We start from the raw sequence: 16,908 nt of genomic DNA on the forward strand, positions 1-16,908 counted from the left end.
TTTGATTGTGTATGTTCCTATGTATTTACAAGTTCTGTTCTATACCTTATAGGAGAAGTAAATACATGGCGGGAATTGAAGATTATGTTGATTATGGTGAAGGGGATTATGTATCGGACAATGGAACCGATTACAACTCATCTTCAGGTGTCATGGATCTCGGGACTTTCAGTAGCACAACGTCCTCTTGGGCTTATGTCCTGGTAACAATCAAAGTCTTTATATCTGTGATTGGATTTGGGGGAAATGCTTTGGTCATTTGGATGTCTGGCTGGAAAATGAAAAAGACTGTCAACACCACCTGGTACCTCAGTCTGGCCATCTCAGACTTTGTGTTCTGTGCCTGTCTACCCTTGGATACTGTCTATGCGGTCACTTCAAACTGGATTTTTGGACTGGTGTTGTGTAAGCTGACCTCCTTTGCTCTGTTTCTCAACATGTTCAGCAGTGTCTTCCTGTTGGTTATGATTAGCATTGATCGCTGTGTTATCATTACATTCCCTGTGTGGTCACAGAACCACCGGACACCGAACAAGGCATCTGGAATGGTGGTCCTCATCTGGACCATCTCTGCAGCCCTAGCATCGCCTGCACTGGTCTACAGACAAACCACTGTCCACGGGCCTGTCACACTGTGCTACACCGACTACATGCACATCTCTAGACACAAGGCAGTGGCTCTGACTCGATTATTTTTTGGATTTCTGGTTCCTTTTCTGGTGATTGTCTTTTGCTGCTTAGTTCTGTGTATGAAGCTGAGAAAGTTAACCATCAAGTCTACAAAGCCTTACAAGGTCATGGCTGCACTCATCCTGTCCTTTTTCATCTGTTGGGTTCCTTATCACACCTTTATTCTTGTTGAGTTTGACTTAGGTAAACACAGCCGGGAGGTAATTGAAATTGGGCTGAATGTGGGGGGCACTCTGGCTGCAGCAAACAGCTTCATGAATCCAATTATCTATGTGTTCATTGGTACTGAATTTAAGAAAACCTTCAAGCGGTCTTTCATGTCGAGGATAGAAAATGCAATGGCAGACGATGGTCGCACAGTTGCCCCAAACAACTCTAGGTCTAATGGCTCTTTTCAATTCAGAAGTGTAAGCCATCTTTGACTATTTTTTTTATTTGTTTCCATTGTAACCAGAAACACCCCTGGAGGAGGGGGCATGTCATTATGAATGAAATTAATCCGTCCATTAATTATCACCCAGTTTGATTTCACTCTTTACTTTTTGTTGTTTTTGTTGCAGATAGCTATACTGCGTATGTACTTTAACCACAGCATTAACCTTGTGTGTCTATTTTGGACATATCTTATACAGCTGAACTTTTAGAAATATTCTTAAAATATCCCCTAACAATTTTCTAAAATAAATGACATAAAAAACTACAAGGTCAAAACTCACAACAAAGGCAGCAGGTTCATTGTTTTATACTGCAATCCTGCTCCATCCTCCAGCTAGCGAGAACCATCAGCTGATTCTGAATACAATGCTTGTATCTTGGCTTCAATTAGAATAGAATTGAATAGAGGAAGCAGAAGAGACTTACATTTTAATGGCTTTAATATACTTGATATACTTTTATACATTAAAGTAAATGTATCAATGTTTGGCATTTATTTAAAAAATAAATCCAATAAAATTACAAAGCATCTATCTTGTTTCTTTTTTCTGCATAGAATTTTTCAGGAAGTGAAAATGGAGGGTGGACATGTAGTCTATTGAGAAATCTTGTATTCTTAAATTAAAACTGCCATGTAAAGCAAAAATATAGCTCTTCCTGTCACCCCTTACTTAGTGGCGACATCACAAGCCAAATAAACACCTGACTTGACGTGAGATAGACGTGGGTTCCCGCAACTCATCTCCCAGAGGGGGTGAGGCCTGGCAAGGGTAAAACATGCATGGTTTGTTGTTCGGAATGACCTTCTCCTGACAAATAGAAGTGGTGCTGTTCAACGATGGCCCCATCTGCCCTTATATACCTGGGACAATGGTTGAAAGACGGCATGAACAAACACATGTTTATATTTATATTACCAAACCAAACAATTAAAAGGGGATAAAGAAATGTAAAAAGGAAAAAAGAAAAGAGTTGTAACATCACATTGCAGCTTGGTCATTTTTCAGGATTTTGCAACCACTTGGTATAAAATATATATTTGAGACGAAATAGCATCAATGTATTGCTGCCATGATTTCTATCAAGCGTTTTAGAAGTGTCTCTGGGCCTGGGGCGGTGGGGCCCACTATTATGAATACCCAAAAGTTTAGAATGGAGGCTGGAGCTGCAAATATACCAGTTACCATCTGTGGCCACGAGGAGGCACTGCAGGATTTTATGTTCCTGAACCCCGATGATCTGAAGTTCCAATGATTAAAAATGTGTGCTTAGTTATGCGCTAGCTGATCCATACAGCTTGCCTGCCAGTATGTCGTAGATCTAGATAGAAAGTCTGTCCTTTGTCTCCTTCTTTACACATTGAGAGCTTATTTTACCGATTGAGAGTGGTACATTTTTGCCCTGTTTCGTTCGAACTTCCTTCCTTGTTTCTTCAGCAGGAAGCTCTGCCTAGCAGACAGAAGCAGGGCAAAATAAACACCCTAAGAAAACACCAACACACACTACTGTACTGTCGACTCTCTGGTCTGGAGCTGTGATGCAATCTCCTGTAAGAAGAATACTATGTTAACTTACTTGAAAAGCTTTAGAATGTGTGGTGAAGAGAGGGTGCGGTTTCCACGACAGTAGTGATCTGATTAGTGTATCTTTGGTTTGTTTAATTACCTAATTAACCAAGAAACGGCGTAAACTCCGTTCTAGACCGTCGTCTGCTAACGTTAGCTGTGTAGTCAGTAGTCAGCACCATATGTCGTACAGACAGTCGTTTGTTTAGTTAACCTACGTAGCAATCCTCCTCATTTCCCTTCTCTGTTGTGTTTACCTTTAGTCATAATCCCTAGGAAGCAGCGTTCGTATATGCACATATTGTGAAGAGCTGGGGGTCGTCAGCTGTTGTTAGCTGGATCACTCCACACATACCTCTTGTTAGTGGATCTAAATGGCGAGCGCCTCTCCAGCCTCTGGCTCTGCTGCTGCGGCCACCGAGAGCCCGAACCCCGCAGGATCCAACAACAGCAGCTCGTCCACCGCCGGGGGGGACGGAGGCAACCAGGACAGCACCTTTGAATGTAACATATGTCTGGACACCTCCAAGGACGCAGTCATCAGCCTTTGTGGACATCTTTTCTGGTAGCTATAACCTAAGCCTTACTTTAATCTCTCAAAACAGATACAACATTTTATTTTTGCCCATGGGTTCCTAGATTTACTGTATCTGCTGTAGCAAAAAACAGGTATAAACTAGCCTTGGATTAAGAGATCTATGTATTTTTACTGACTTTTACCTTTGTGTAGATATACGAAAGTGTACTCGATAAAATACATCAATGATAGTCTTGACTCTTGATCCAAGGCTAGATTATATACAGTCTACTCTAGGCTTACAGTAAGAGTGGGCACCTGTTTGGAAAAAGTAAGACTTTTACCCTTCAGCTTCTTGTTTATGTCCATAATAATGTCCACAGAACAAGTGATGTCTTTCCAAAGAACCCCCAAAAAACTGTGTGCAAATGTATTTAAATTAGTATATAATCGATTAATCAAGTTATTATACAGTTATTACAGTAGTTCTATCTTTGGCACCAGATATTTTATAGGCATAATTTATGCATAGCCTACGTCTCAAGTAAAATAGAAGAACACATTGTTTAAGGAAATTGGGTTTTAGATAGTGTGGTACCTGTATCTGTGTAACACAAACTAGTTAAGAGAAGAGTTGTGCTATGAATCGGTCTACCTTATTTAGAACATTACGTATTTAGCATAACATAACCGGTTTTTATTTCTAACTAAATTTATCTCTAATCAAACATTATTTTTCTCCAACCCTCTTCTATTGTCTGCCTCGTCTCAACCAGTTGGCCTTGCCTGCATCAGGTAAGTTCGTAGAGGACTTGTTCCCTTTCTTCCTATCCACCTATTTAACCACTTATTTTAAGTTAAGTCCTTTATACTTCATTGTATAATGATTAGGGAAAATCACCATCTACAAGCTCACATTGGGTCGCACCACGTGCGGTGTGAGCTTGTAGATCTCCTATTTTCACTTTTTATAAATAGATTCTAATCCGAATTCTTTTTAAATTACTATTTATATAAATGTCACCTATAATGACATGGTGAAAATAGGGGCACCAGGTTTAAATTGGTTGAAAAAACATTAACTGTGAACTATTTAATTTACTATTGTTGTTCCCTTTTCTTTTCATGTTTAATTCAGTGGTTGGAGACTAGACCAAATAGACAGGTGTGTCCAGTATGCAAAGCTGGCATCAGTAGAGACAAAGTTATCCCATTATATGGACGGGGGAGCACAGGCCAACAGGACCCAAGGTGGGTAAAGTTATGTAAATTTGACCCTCATGTTCAGTGTCAATTCATCACAACTACACGCATGCCACTGAATCTCATCATGTATCCATCACAATTACACTCATGGCTCTAAATGAATTAGAATTACTCTTGTGCCTCAAGTTCAAAGCTGACCACATTGTTTTGTCATTTTGTGATTTATCTGATTTTTATTTTGCTTATAGATTGTTATTTTCAGCACTAGACCTACAGAAAAATCCTAGAATTGTTGTATCATATTGTACGTTTAATGCAAGGTGTTCTTGTCTAATAAAACAATTGCTTCATTACAGAGAGAGAACACCTCCTCGACCGCAAGGCCAGAGGCCTGAGCCAGAAAATCGGGGTGTAAGTACTATGCCTGATAAACTAACATCACTAGCCACATAATATTACATTGTTTCACAGGGCCACATTTATATCATCACATTTACAATAATATTTAAGCACTTTGACCATCACATCCCAATTTTGGGGATGTAAAACATTTCAAATATTTTCAAACATTTTCAAAATGAGCAGATGTACAAGCTCACGACGTGTCGGGATGTGACATTTGAGTTTGTAGATTTTCTTAAAAAGAATTGAATAGGGCTTAGTTGGTTAAAACAATTGTATTTGCGGCTTCTAACTGCAATGTTAGCTGATGAGTTGCATTATGCATTCATGATGAAACTGTTACATTGGATGATGCAGATGCTGTAGTGCAAACTTGTACTTTCATTAATAAAATGACATTTCCCACTGGGATCTATTAGATGCTACAAGTGATGTGGAGACGGGTCCCTTGAGAATGACTACACATTGCATTGTATATTGCCTCATCTTACCTTTGTGAAATAGTTTCCTCCTCAGATTTATAAATGTGGCTAAATATTGTGGAAATGTGTAAACTTGATATCACCTTATTTATTTTATTTATACTTGTTTTTCAGGGATTTCAAGGTTTTGGTTTTGGAGATGGGGGATTCCAAATGTCATTTGGGATTGGTGCCTTTCCATTTGGTATTTTTGCAACAGCCTTCAACATCAATGATGGAAGACCTCCCCCAGGTATTCATGTTTTACAAAATATAAAAGTATGTTTTTGAACTCAACACATCATACATAGTACAGTATTTTACCAGGATATACCGTAACCTCTGTATAACTTTTAATTGTCTCATACAGCTGCCCCTGGAACACCTCAACACATGGATGAGCAATTTCTGTCAAGACTTTTCCTGTTTGTTGCTTTGGTGATTATGTTTTGGCTTCTTATTGCATAAACAAAAAGACAGGGAATTTTCATTAGATAGTGACCCAAAAGAATGCATTTGACCCGCAAAAAAGTCAGACATTATGCCACATCATTGCTCACATCTACTTGACATCTGACATCCTAAATATTAAAGAGGTGGTGCCATAGTTTTCTGTTTTTTATGTGTCTATGGAGTTAACATTACTCTAATCTAATAGACCCCCAGATGTGGTTATAATATGCAAATATTTCTTCCCTGTGTATTTTTGGTTACCTCCTGAAAGCTGAAAGCCTCAGAGTCAAAAGGCCCAACTGAAAAACACTGAGTTAATGACATCATATAATCATTCCTTCCCCTTTTACCATACACCCAACACTGGGTGTGGCTAACTTCAGCCATGGGTCACCACAGATATAAAAATCTAGATACCTCATCCGCCGCTGCTGTTCATTGGCGCGACTGGTAAAACAGGACTGGCGGAAGTGCGGAACTGTGGAAGGCACTCTGCCCCCTTCAGTGGGAAAGAGGGAGTCCCGCATCTAATTGGCCTACCGAGCATCCCATTCTGGAGCTTGCCAGTCCTCTTTTACCAACGCCCCAGAGCCAGAGTAGGCGTCTACCTTTCTATGTCTATGTGGGGCACCACCCACCTGACAACCATCATGCATACTTAATGAACTGGTGGGTGTGGCTACATAAAAACCTATTTTAACACTTTCTGTACACTTTTGGAAAAAATCTTTCTCCTAATATAATCATAATACCTGATCATCATGTTTTAGGGGGGAAAATCATGGCACGCCATCTTTAAGCATTGGTTGATTTGTATTTTTATGCATTTGAAGACCCACTAGACAGAGTATTATTTACACCACTAACTGAAATCCAGCAATCTATACTCAAAAACTCCAGAAACTTGCACGATGTGTCGGTGCTCACAAAGTTTGCGAGTCACTGGGTTATCGTTACCAGCAAATTATTGATTGGTTACACCGCCCAGGCATTTATAATGGTGGTTGTGTGTAGACAATCTACAAGCACACCCTGCACCGTGCTGAGAACTAAATCAAGCGTGAGCATGAAACAGTGATCACAAACATTGTAATTTATGTTCTAAACTAGTATATGAATGAAGGCAGGCAATTAAATAAAGAAAAAAAAAATACTTGTTGTGACTACTCTATATGGATCACCCAGGCAGCTGACATCAGTCATCCATCCAACCTTATGGAAATGCGCATATTGAAATTATTCAACCAAAGTTTAAATATCACTTAAATATATTTGGATGAATTGTATATATTTTAATCACAATTTCGTTTTTTTAATCTGTCCAAAATATCAGTGGCTAGCTTTCATTATTTCATTTTCCCACAGTTAGAAAAAAAAAATCGTGAGTCTCTTGGGTTGTGCTTTTAAAATTGTGGCCTGAAAGACTGACGACCAACAGAGAAATTATGCTGTGTGGATGCAGCTAAAAATTTGATTGAACATATTTTTTTAACAAAATTATGCATAATGCCATATTTCTTACTGTAAAAAAGGTGTCTCTCCAGTGTCAGATGAGCCCGAGCAGATTAAGTTTTGATGTTGTACATAAGTTGATGAAAGATTTATATTTAAAACAGTATTCTCTCCAAACGGTGTAATCATTATTTTGACTATTTCCTTACTGTAATTAAATGTAAATTATTGTAGCATATCATGATTAGGAAATTATCAGATCAGATTAAGTCATATTAACAGTTTTCTAAATGTGAATTTACTTTAAAAGGATTCTATGTACTGTAAATAAAGATATTAATCATGGTCTTGGCATGCAAGAAATCATTGTCTTTGACCTGTCTGTCTTTGTTGGGACTGGTGTGCTGAGCAGTGGTTCTCAAGGTCCTTGGTGGGGTTCCAAGTAAATGATTTGTTAATTAGGAACCAAATGGACCCTTGTATAAATGATGGACCCTCAAATGGACCCATAAGATCGTCCATTGGGTGTCTATGGCTTAATGCACAGAGTTTATTTCCATGAACATGGAAATCAACTCAATCAAACATGTCTTTCTCTTCATATAACTGGGTTTATCTCCGTAAATAGCTTAGTCACATCAGTTATTCTCTTGACTTAGAATGGTTAAGCACTTAAACCCTATACTATACTTATTTGACCTGAGTCCCACGTGGGTTCTACACTTTGGTCCTGTTCCTTTCATCCTTTTTTATCTTCAACACCAAAGCCTCTTTGCCAAAAATCCCCAATCTACGCTCACAACACGATGTGAGCTTGTAGAGCGTCTATTTTCAAAGTCTATTGCCACAATGTTTTGTAAAATGTTTCTCACAATACAAAAGAAGCCTCCATAACTAATTTGAAGCCTTCTCTATCAAATTAGTCAACTTTTTCTACTGTGAACAACTGAGCTACTGCAGTATGTATTTTAGACTAGACTAGAGGCACATTGCTCTACCCACAGAGCATTACTTTTCACACAAACACGTTAGAGATTGCACAATTACTGTGGTGCCATGTACACTATTATTGGTTTGAGATAAGGTATAGCTTGGAACCAGAAGCAGCAAAACACTACCTAACTCTTCCTGTTGTGTAGGTTGAGTCCTTGCATAATTACCTCCACCATTTGTGTGTGAATGGGTGAATGTAAAGTGCTTTCGATAATTAAATAGCGTTATAGAAATGCTGACAATTTCAGATATTTATTTTATATAATAATTTGAGTAGATTTCCTCATTAGCCTCATCACCACCAAGCAGGCCTGAGAATTCGTAATTTTAGGGGCAAGGCCAAATAAAACCCGATTTTAGCCTAATCTGCAGTGAAATAGACAAATTTCAGCATAGGGGCGGCATAGCTCAGGGGTAGAGAAACCGTTATTAGAGCACAAAGGGTTCCCGAAGGGTTCCCAGTTCGAATCCAGGCTCCCCTTGAGTTAATGTCGAAGAGTCTTTGAGCAAGACTCTGAACCCCTAATTGCTCCTGGTGAGCTGGTTGGTGCCTTGCATGGTCTCCTCCGCCATCGGTGTATGAATGTGTGTGTGAATGGGTGAATGTAATGCACAATCTATGTAAAGCGCCTTGGATGAAAGCGCTATATAAATGCACCATTTACAAATGATGGTATTTACAATCTGATCCATGCTCAGCCCTGCACCAATCAAAGTCACTGGATTGGTTTAAAGATGGGGACTCTGGGATTTAAGATTTCAGAATCTCAACTAAAGACACTGGTGTCTACATGACAAGAAAGAGACACTGGTGTCTACATGACAAGAAAGAGACACTGGTGTGTCTACTGTCTACATATTGAGGAGAAAGTGGTCCAGTCAGTTGGGCCATTAAGGCCACTGTGGCCTCAGGTCATGCCATTGGTTTGAGGGGCACAAGGCCAAACTGAGGGGCAACGGCGGCCATGGCCTTCATGGCCTCCCTGAAATTCCTGCCCTGCCACCAAGACTTTAGCAGTCTTTTGTCAAACCTCATTTTCATTGGACTGACCTGCACCTGGCAATCAAGTCCTGTCCATACTTGTCAAGGATTATAAATAATTATCAGCAGTAGCCAAAAATAAGGGTTTATTCTGTAGAATTGTATATAGTGTAAATGCATATGTATTTAATAGATAAACAATTGTGTACATTTAAAAGAAAAACAATCATTCCAAGCCAGTTTACAGAGGCTGAAATACATTGTAGAGCTGATCAAAACAGGCACCATATTCTAGATTTCTGTTATAAAGACCTGCATTTGATTTCTATTTATTCCTTTCGGGTCCCAGGGGTGAACTATTTCTCTGGCCCACCAGATCCTCTTCCAAGTTCTTATTGGCAGCCTCGTCTTCAGCAAGTGTTATTTGAACTGCTGTGGTCATGGTATTTTCCTCCACAATCTCACAAGCAAGGTTGGAGAAAGCAGAGAGGGGCAGATTCACTCTCTGCCTTTCCCGGTCACACGTTTGCTGTTCCTGATTTCTCCTGAAGCGTTGGCTTCTGGCTTAACAAAAATCACAGAAATTCTTCACGTATATTGATACTAATGTCATGGCAAGTTCTCTGCCCATTAAAACATATTCCCCAAAATGTCAAATTTATTTAAAAAATAGCCAATCTACAACTCAAGTTGTGAACTATAACGACATCCCCAAAATTGGGGTGACAGGGTTAAAATGGTTAATCTCTAATGTATATCGTGACACTAATTCAAATGAGCAATATCATGGTATTTACCCTTTATTGCCTTTAATTTTTCTCTCATTAATGGTAGTTTGAGTTCTGGACTTTACTTATTGTAGATTCATGAGCATTATTTGTAATATAATGTATGCATGGTTCGTTCCCTTTTCGTTCCCCTTTTATTTTATCCACACTGACCTCTTGTAAAAGAAGCAAAATGATATGCCTGATCCCACCAGTATGATGATGGTCATAAGGAGTGTTCCAAGGACATAACCTGTGAAATAATGGACATATCAGGACAGTCAGAGATCACTACAGAGAATTGCACATTTTACCATAATAATTTATTTAACTTATCATTGATTCAAACTATTTAATGAGGCGAGTCACTTAAAAACAAATTCTTATTAAAGGGATATTTCACTTTCAAAAAACTTTTGGTCCTTTTATCGTCTAATAAGGCTTTTATGAACACCCTGAACAGTTATTAATTTGCTTGATTCAATATTTAGATATTTGATGTAAATGTTATCAGGCCCTCCAGGCCCAGGCCCTCTCCCCACACACACCCATTGTAACTTCAAACTCCATTTTAACCATGATAGATTCATTAAAAACACCCATTATTTATTTCTGGTGACTCATTCTACCCTCCTAATATGTGAGCAGGCCGTGTTTTTTCAATAACTTTTAATTTATTTTTAATAATTACTTTTTGTATTTATTTTTTCCATTTTCCCAAATAATTATTAAAAATAAATGAAAAAAGTTATGGAAAAAATAATGGGCGTTTTTAATGAATCTATCGTGGTTAAAATGGAGTTTGAAGTTACAATGGGTGTGTGTGTGGGCCGGGGAGAGAAGCCCTTCCCCTGTTGAAAGTGGAATATCCCTTTAAGGACAGCCTGATTCTCTGTTAGCTGTGGGACAGCGGCCAGTTACGTGATCAAGAGCAGGAGTATGTTCCTCCTAATATACATGCCTTTAAAGCTGCAATCCAGAACTTGTCTGTCTGTAAGTATGTTAATACAATATAACCAGTGTCTGCAGTGGTTGGAACTAACTCCTGCCGATAGTAGTTATAGTCGGGGACCCAGTCCCCAAAATTGGAGAGGACCTGTGATGTTCTGCCGTACTTTTTATTTCTGTTTTATCTATTAGTTTGGTCATTAAGGTCCACAGAATGAGAGGCCTGCTCTGCCGGAAAGTTCACGAAAAAAAGTTAGAGGCATTTTCGTGTAATAAAGCCTTCATTTTTTGACCCTGTGATATGAACTAGGTTTCCTTTCTTAAAGTGCTCATTAAGTTGTGTAGAATGTTAATACATCATTCCCAGATACACAGAACACATGTGTGAACAACACCAAGTCAAGAAATAATCTCCCAAAGCCTTTCCAAATGATTTATAGCCATTTTATGTACAAAAATGTACCCGTTTCTTGCATTTTTCCCAATAATTTTATCTTTACTTCAATTGTAATCAACTTTGCCATGGCTTATGACATCAGGCAATGTTTCATCCTTTTCAGCAATCTTTATAGTTATTCCACACACAATATTATTAAAATCAACCCTAAATTAAAGAAACTGTGGTGATTTTATTACCCTTATGCTCCAAATTCATATAGCCTTTTTCTGTCAGAAAAAAACCTGTACCCCCTCAAAAAACAAAACAAACATGTAACACAACAAATTCAAGTATTGTTTTATCATAAACAGCTGTTATCTTATACAGTGTATGAATTGATAAATCAGGAAATTAAACATTTAGCTGAATAAAATCAAGATTATGATATCTAATATCATGAAAACTAAAGATTAACTCATTCACTGTCACTGTCCTCAAGTATGAGTTCAAGTCGTGAACATTTGTTGGGGTCCCCAGTGCAGAGACATGCAATTACACACTTGGCCCCGGCTCTTGCACATGAGCATCCTCTGGTACACTTGCTCTTCTTGCAGTGGCAGTATTTGGTGCGTTTATATTCTGCAGGTTTGGCATCCTTCAGCATCATGGTTGCCACTAGCTTACCACTGACAAGCTCTCTCCCAAAGTTGGTTGCAACAGGGTAAGTTGGCTGAGACATGTGTGCTCGTTTACATAGAGCCAAGTGATGCAGGGCTCTGTAAAGGTGTAATTGGAAGGCATCTTCAGTAGGTGGAAGACAACGCATGTCTCCTTTGATGTTGCCAAAAAGATGAGCTCGCAGTGCTCGCAGTACAACATCTGCACCACGAACGGGCTGTAGTTGTGACACAGATGTGATCATGATGTGCATATACTACATCACACACATGGATGGCCTACATGAGTTATGGGTAAAGAAGATGGACACTTACCTACCTGCTCATGCAATTGTGGATGCCCTGGCAGTGAAGTATGATGTTGAAGCTTTAGATCTTTCATGCATACTCCTCAGCAGCTACATACTGACTGGATGTGACACAGTGAGCTATCTTTACAGAAGAGGAAAAAGGCGTGCCTACAAAACTGCTGTTGAGCACCCAAAAGTCCTTCTGCCTCTGTGCCGATATGGAGACTCTGGGGAAAGTCTGGAAGTTACAGAAGATGTTGTGACGGCGGCTAGACGATACATGGTTTCACTGTATGAGAGGAGTGATTTCAGTGGTAATCTGGATGCACTGCGAGCTCATCTTTTTGGCAACATCAAAGGAGACATGCGTTGTCTTCCACCTACTGAAGATGCCTTCCAATTACACCTTTACAGAGCCCTGCATCAGTTGGCTGTATGTAAACGAGCACACATGTCTCAGCCAACTTACCCTGTTGCAACCAACTTTGGGAGAGAGCGTGTCAGTGGTAAGCTAGAGGCAACCATGATGCTGAAGGATGCCAAACCTGCAGAATATAAACGCACCAAATACTGCCACTGCAAGAAGAGCAAGTGTACCAGAGGATGCTCATGTGCAAGAGCCGGGGCCAAGTGTGTAATTGCATGTCTCTGCACTGGGGACCCCAACAAATGTTCACAACTTGAACTCATACTTGAGGACAGTGACAGTGAATGAGTTAATCGTTAGTCATTTTCATTTTCGTGATATTAGATATCATAATCTTGATTTTATTCAGCTAAATGTTTAATTTCCTGTTTTATCAATTCATATACTGTATAAGATAACAGATGTTTATGATAAAACAATACTTGAATTTGTTGTGTTACATGTTTGTTTTGTTTTTTGAGGGGGTACAGGTTTTCTTTCTGCCAGAAAAAGGCTATATGAATTCGGAGCATAAGGGTAATAAAATCACCACAGTTCCTTTAATTTAGGGTTGATTTTAATAATATTTTGTGTGGAATAACTATAAAGATCGCTGAAAAGGATGAAACGTTGCCTGGTGTCTTAAGCCATGGCAAAGTAAAGATAAAATTATTGGGAAAAATGCAAGAAACGGGTACATTTTTGTACATAAAATGGCTATAAATCATTTGGAAAGGCTTTGGGAGATTATTTCTTGACTTGGTGTTGTTCACACATGCATTCTGTGTATCTGGGAATGATTTATTGACATTCTACACAACTTAATGAGCACTTTAGGAAAGGAAACCTAGTTCATATCACAGGGTCAAAAAATGAAGGCTTTATTACACAAAAATGCCTCTAACTTTTTTTCGCGAACTTTCCGGCAGAGCAGGCCTCTCATTCTGTGGACCTTAATGACCAAACTAATAGATCAAACAGAAATAAAAAGTACGGCAGAAGATCACAGGTACCCCTCTTTTCTTTGAGCTTTTGGCCATGTGGGTCCCCGACTATTACTCTTCCATTGAGAAAGGAGACCCTGGTTTCAGTAGGACACCTATTGGCTGACAATTTATCCCCTGAAGCTGAAGTGCAATATCTCCCATGGGCAAGTGGGGATTCTTGGCTGAAGTCTGGTCACCCACGTGGGTATGTAGGTGAGAGACCAGGGTTTGCATCCCAAATTGGACATGAAACTTACTATACAGATTGCAGCTTTAATATTATTGATGTTACATTTAGTACGTTTTTTAAATTTATTTTTTAATCTTGAATATTTGTTAAGATTGAGCATCCTATAACAAAGAAGAAGTAGGTTCATACCAAGTACTCCCAAGTCCTTTTTCTTTGGTCTTGTGTGGACCTTCGGATGAATTCCAACATCTGAAGATCTATCTTGACTGTGTCCCTGGATCGGGGGACCCTCACTGTTGGGCCATAGTTGAATTGTAGTAGATTGTTGAATTGCTGTTGTATTCTGGCCATAGTGGGATGCTACAAACATGATAGAACAATTTGATAAATATTTCTTTCTCAGGCCAATATGGTAGTAATTCAACATTATGTTTGTTGTTTGCAATCAGAGTACTGTTGTACCAATTGCTACCATCTAATATGGTCCATTTCATAGGATTATATTGAAGAAATGATGCATATCCTTTTATAAAATAGCATACACACTGCTGTCTAAAGCATTATGGTCTGTGGGGACCAGTGCTTATAGTGTAAGAAAAAATGTCTGGGCCTACTGAGAGAACCATTAGAAAGAATTTGCAGAAAAGCAAAGTTAGCATTGCTTATCTAACAGAAGCATTATTCTGTAGGCTATATCCTGATGTTGATGTTTCTAACTTGAACAACTGACTTGAGATTGAACTTTGGCATGAAATATGCTTGTGTTGACACTGAGCAGTGTACAGAGAGGGAGGAATCATCACTTTACTGTTACATTCCACAAATTCATAAACAGGGTAAGGAGTTGAATTTAGGATACAGGCTATGAAATGTATCACCTTCACAAGTCATATTACATTTTTATCTTAATCTTTTTTTTGGTAACTTAAATTCAAAGTAATCCATTATTTTAGCTCTTGTGTCTTGAGTTAAAATAATGTCTCTAAATTATGATTGTACCCCGACACAGAAGCCTCCTACAATTCCCCCTCTGCAAAGAATTATCAAAGCCAAGCTAATTTTTACCTGTCCTAATGTCTTGCTGAAGTGATGAATTGTGTGCCCTGGTTTGATTTAGCCAGATGGATATCTTCAGCTTATCACTGTGTAAGCCTTTATTTACAGAACAATATTCTAGTTTAGTTGTACATGAAAACGTGACAGATGGAGAAGATCAATGTATTTCTCTTAAATCATATATTTAGATTCTGAATTTCCCCCTAGGGGCCAAAACGGTTTATCTTATCTCATATGTTGTATTATCTTATTATAATTTAACGTATATCCTCTACATCATAACACTAATTTAAACCTCATCAATATCATAATGCTTATTACTAATATAATACTACTACAACTGCTTACCTTGGATGTTTGATATATCACCAGTCAGTGTGAGGATGAGGAACAATAACTCCTTCAACATTTTCCAATATGGTGTGCGCCACATTCCAAACGGCAGTATCCAAATCAGTGATCATACACTTTTCTTCAGCACATGGTACTTCCTCCTCTCGAGTGTGACAAGATGAGAAACGACAGGTCTCCTGGTGCCTTGTGAATTCTCAAGTTGATGCATAGTCCCACCCAGGTTTCTGTTAGGTCATAATTTAGTTTTTTAATATATAGGTGGATATTATGATCCTATTGTTTCTATCCTGTTTTAATAAACGATAGAATATCAAGAAATTGTTTAGCTTTATACTTCTGATGTTTGCCTACATGTTTGTCTTAGTGCAGCAGTTTGACTCTACTGAACTACTACTGTAGTCCTATGAAGCAATGTGTCATTGTGAAAGATAATTGAATTTTTTTACCATCAACAATACTATAACAATACCAGACAAAATTATGTATTTTTTTTTTCTGTTTAAAACCTACCGGTATATTGGAATGAAATAGCAAAGTATCCCATTTAACACAAATGGCAGTCTGCATTAGAAATTATCATTTTCAAGGATGATTTTCTTTTTTGCACCCAATATTGCAATTCCAACAAAGCAATCCTTTATCATACTAATCCCCAGTAATGAGTTGTGAACCAGTCGATGTGATATAATTCTTTCTATTGAGAAACACAATAACTGCAGATAACAATCTCAAATGCTCAGTAAACTACACATCAACAATCTGGTTGCTATTAAACCCAAGTGAAAAGGATAGGATAGTGTTTATTGTTATCCGTTTTCAGAAGCCTCAAGAGAGGAGCTTAAGACAGATTGTGAAAATCCATTAATTCTGTGGAAAAAAGGGTGTATTGCCTTGTATGAAATAACAGGATTTGTTGGGAAATGATTACAGCCTGTAATACCTGGGTAGAGCACAGAAAGACTGCTTCACACAGATAAGCACAACGCATGCATGACTGTGAATACAAACATGGATATGTATGTCTTGTCTACATATTTCATAATACTTTTTCTCAGTCAAGTGTTGTCCACTACTACAGGCTTTGTTACTCTAATCATTTTTCATTCAATTCTTGGCGGATAAATGACTAATATGTGTGTATAGAAGAATGTGTTGTTGTCATCTCTGTGTGACCCTGCTTTCTTTGATTTGGTGAATATTTACTGTACCTGATAGTGTGCACATAGCATTGATAAAGCTAAACAGGAAAGTGACATAAAGAAATATATTCCTGCTAATCAGGTTTTTCGCCACACAAAACCAAAGGGTTCATCTTTAAAGCCCGGGCTTCTAATACCAGGCAATCCCCTTTTCTCTAAAACCACAACAATAAGGATCTTAGAAGCTATCCACTTTTCATTTTATGTAGTGAAATCTGATTTCTTTTTGAGAAAGGAATAAGGCAAGATTAGTTGAATCTGCTGTCCTCTCTAACCCCTGCACAAAACTGCCCAGATTATAAGGAATTAGGTGTGTCTAGTCCATATAGGGGAGATTATGTTTTTACACCTTTTTCCCCCCAACAATTTCACTATAAGGACCAGGCACTCTGTAGAACACAGAATAGAAGGCAAGGAGAGGCTAGACCTGAACTATCTAAAAGCGTTTCTTTCAAGGAGATTGCAGTTAGTTGGTTATACTGCGCAAGAATTGTCTGGAG

The 16,908-nt window shown here is 38.5% G+C and overlaps 2 protein-coding genes across 2 annotated transcripts; both read left to right on the forward strand.

Annotated features, from left to right (window-relative positions):
* Positions 1-65: 65 nt before the first annotated feature.
* Positions 66-1,112, forward strand: LOC308299660 (chemerin-like receptor 1; the record flags this gene model as incomplete). The annotated part of the gene is made up of 1 exon (XM_080743452.1): positions 66-1,112. The coding sequence occupies one exon, from the start codon at positions 66-68 to the stop codon at positions 1,110-1,112; it is 1,047 nt and encodes a 348-aa protein (XP_080599578.1).
* Positions 1,113-2,496: 1,384 nt separating this feature from the next.
* rnf185 (ring finger protein 185) lies at positions 2,497-5,883 on the forward strand. Its single transcript, XM_080743131.1, has 7 exons — positions 2,497-2,674; positions 2,954-3,255; positions 3,984-4,002; positions 4,346-4,458; positions 4,770-4,824; positions 5,412-5,529; positions 5,647-5,883. The coding sequence occupies exons 2-7, from the start codon at positions 3,065-3,067 to the stop codon at positions 5,742-5,744; spliced, it is 594 nt and encodes a 197-aa protein (XP_080599257.1). The 5' UTR covers positions 2,497-2,674; positions 2,954-3,064; the 3' UTR covers positions 5,745-5,883.
* Positions 5,884-16,908: the final 11,025 nt, after the last annotated feature.

This window comes from Nannobrachium achirus (genome assembly GCF_963921795.1).
Source record: "Nannobrachium achirus genome assembly, chromosome: 15".
NCBI classification, from domain to species: Eukaryota; Metazoa; Chordata; class Actinopteri; order Myctophiformes; family Myctophidae; genus Nannobrachium; species Nannobrachium achirus.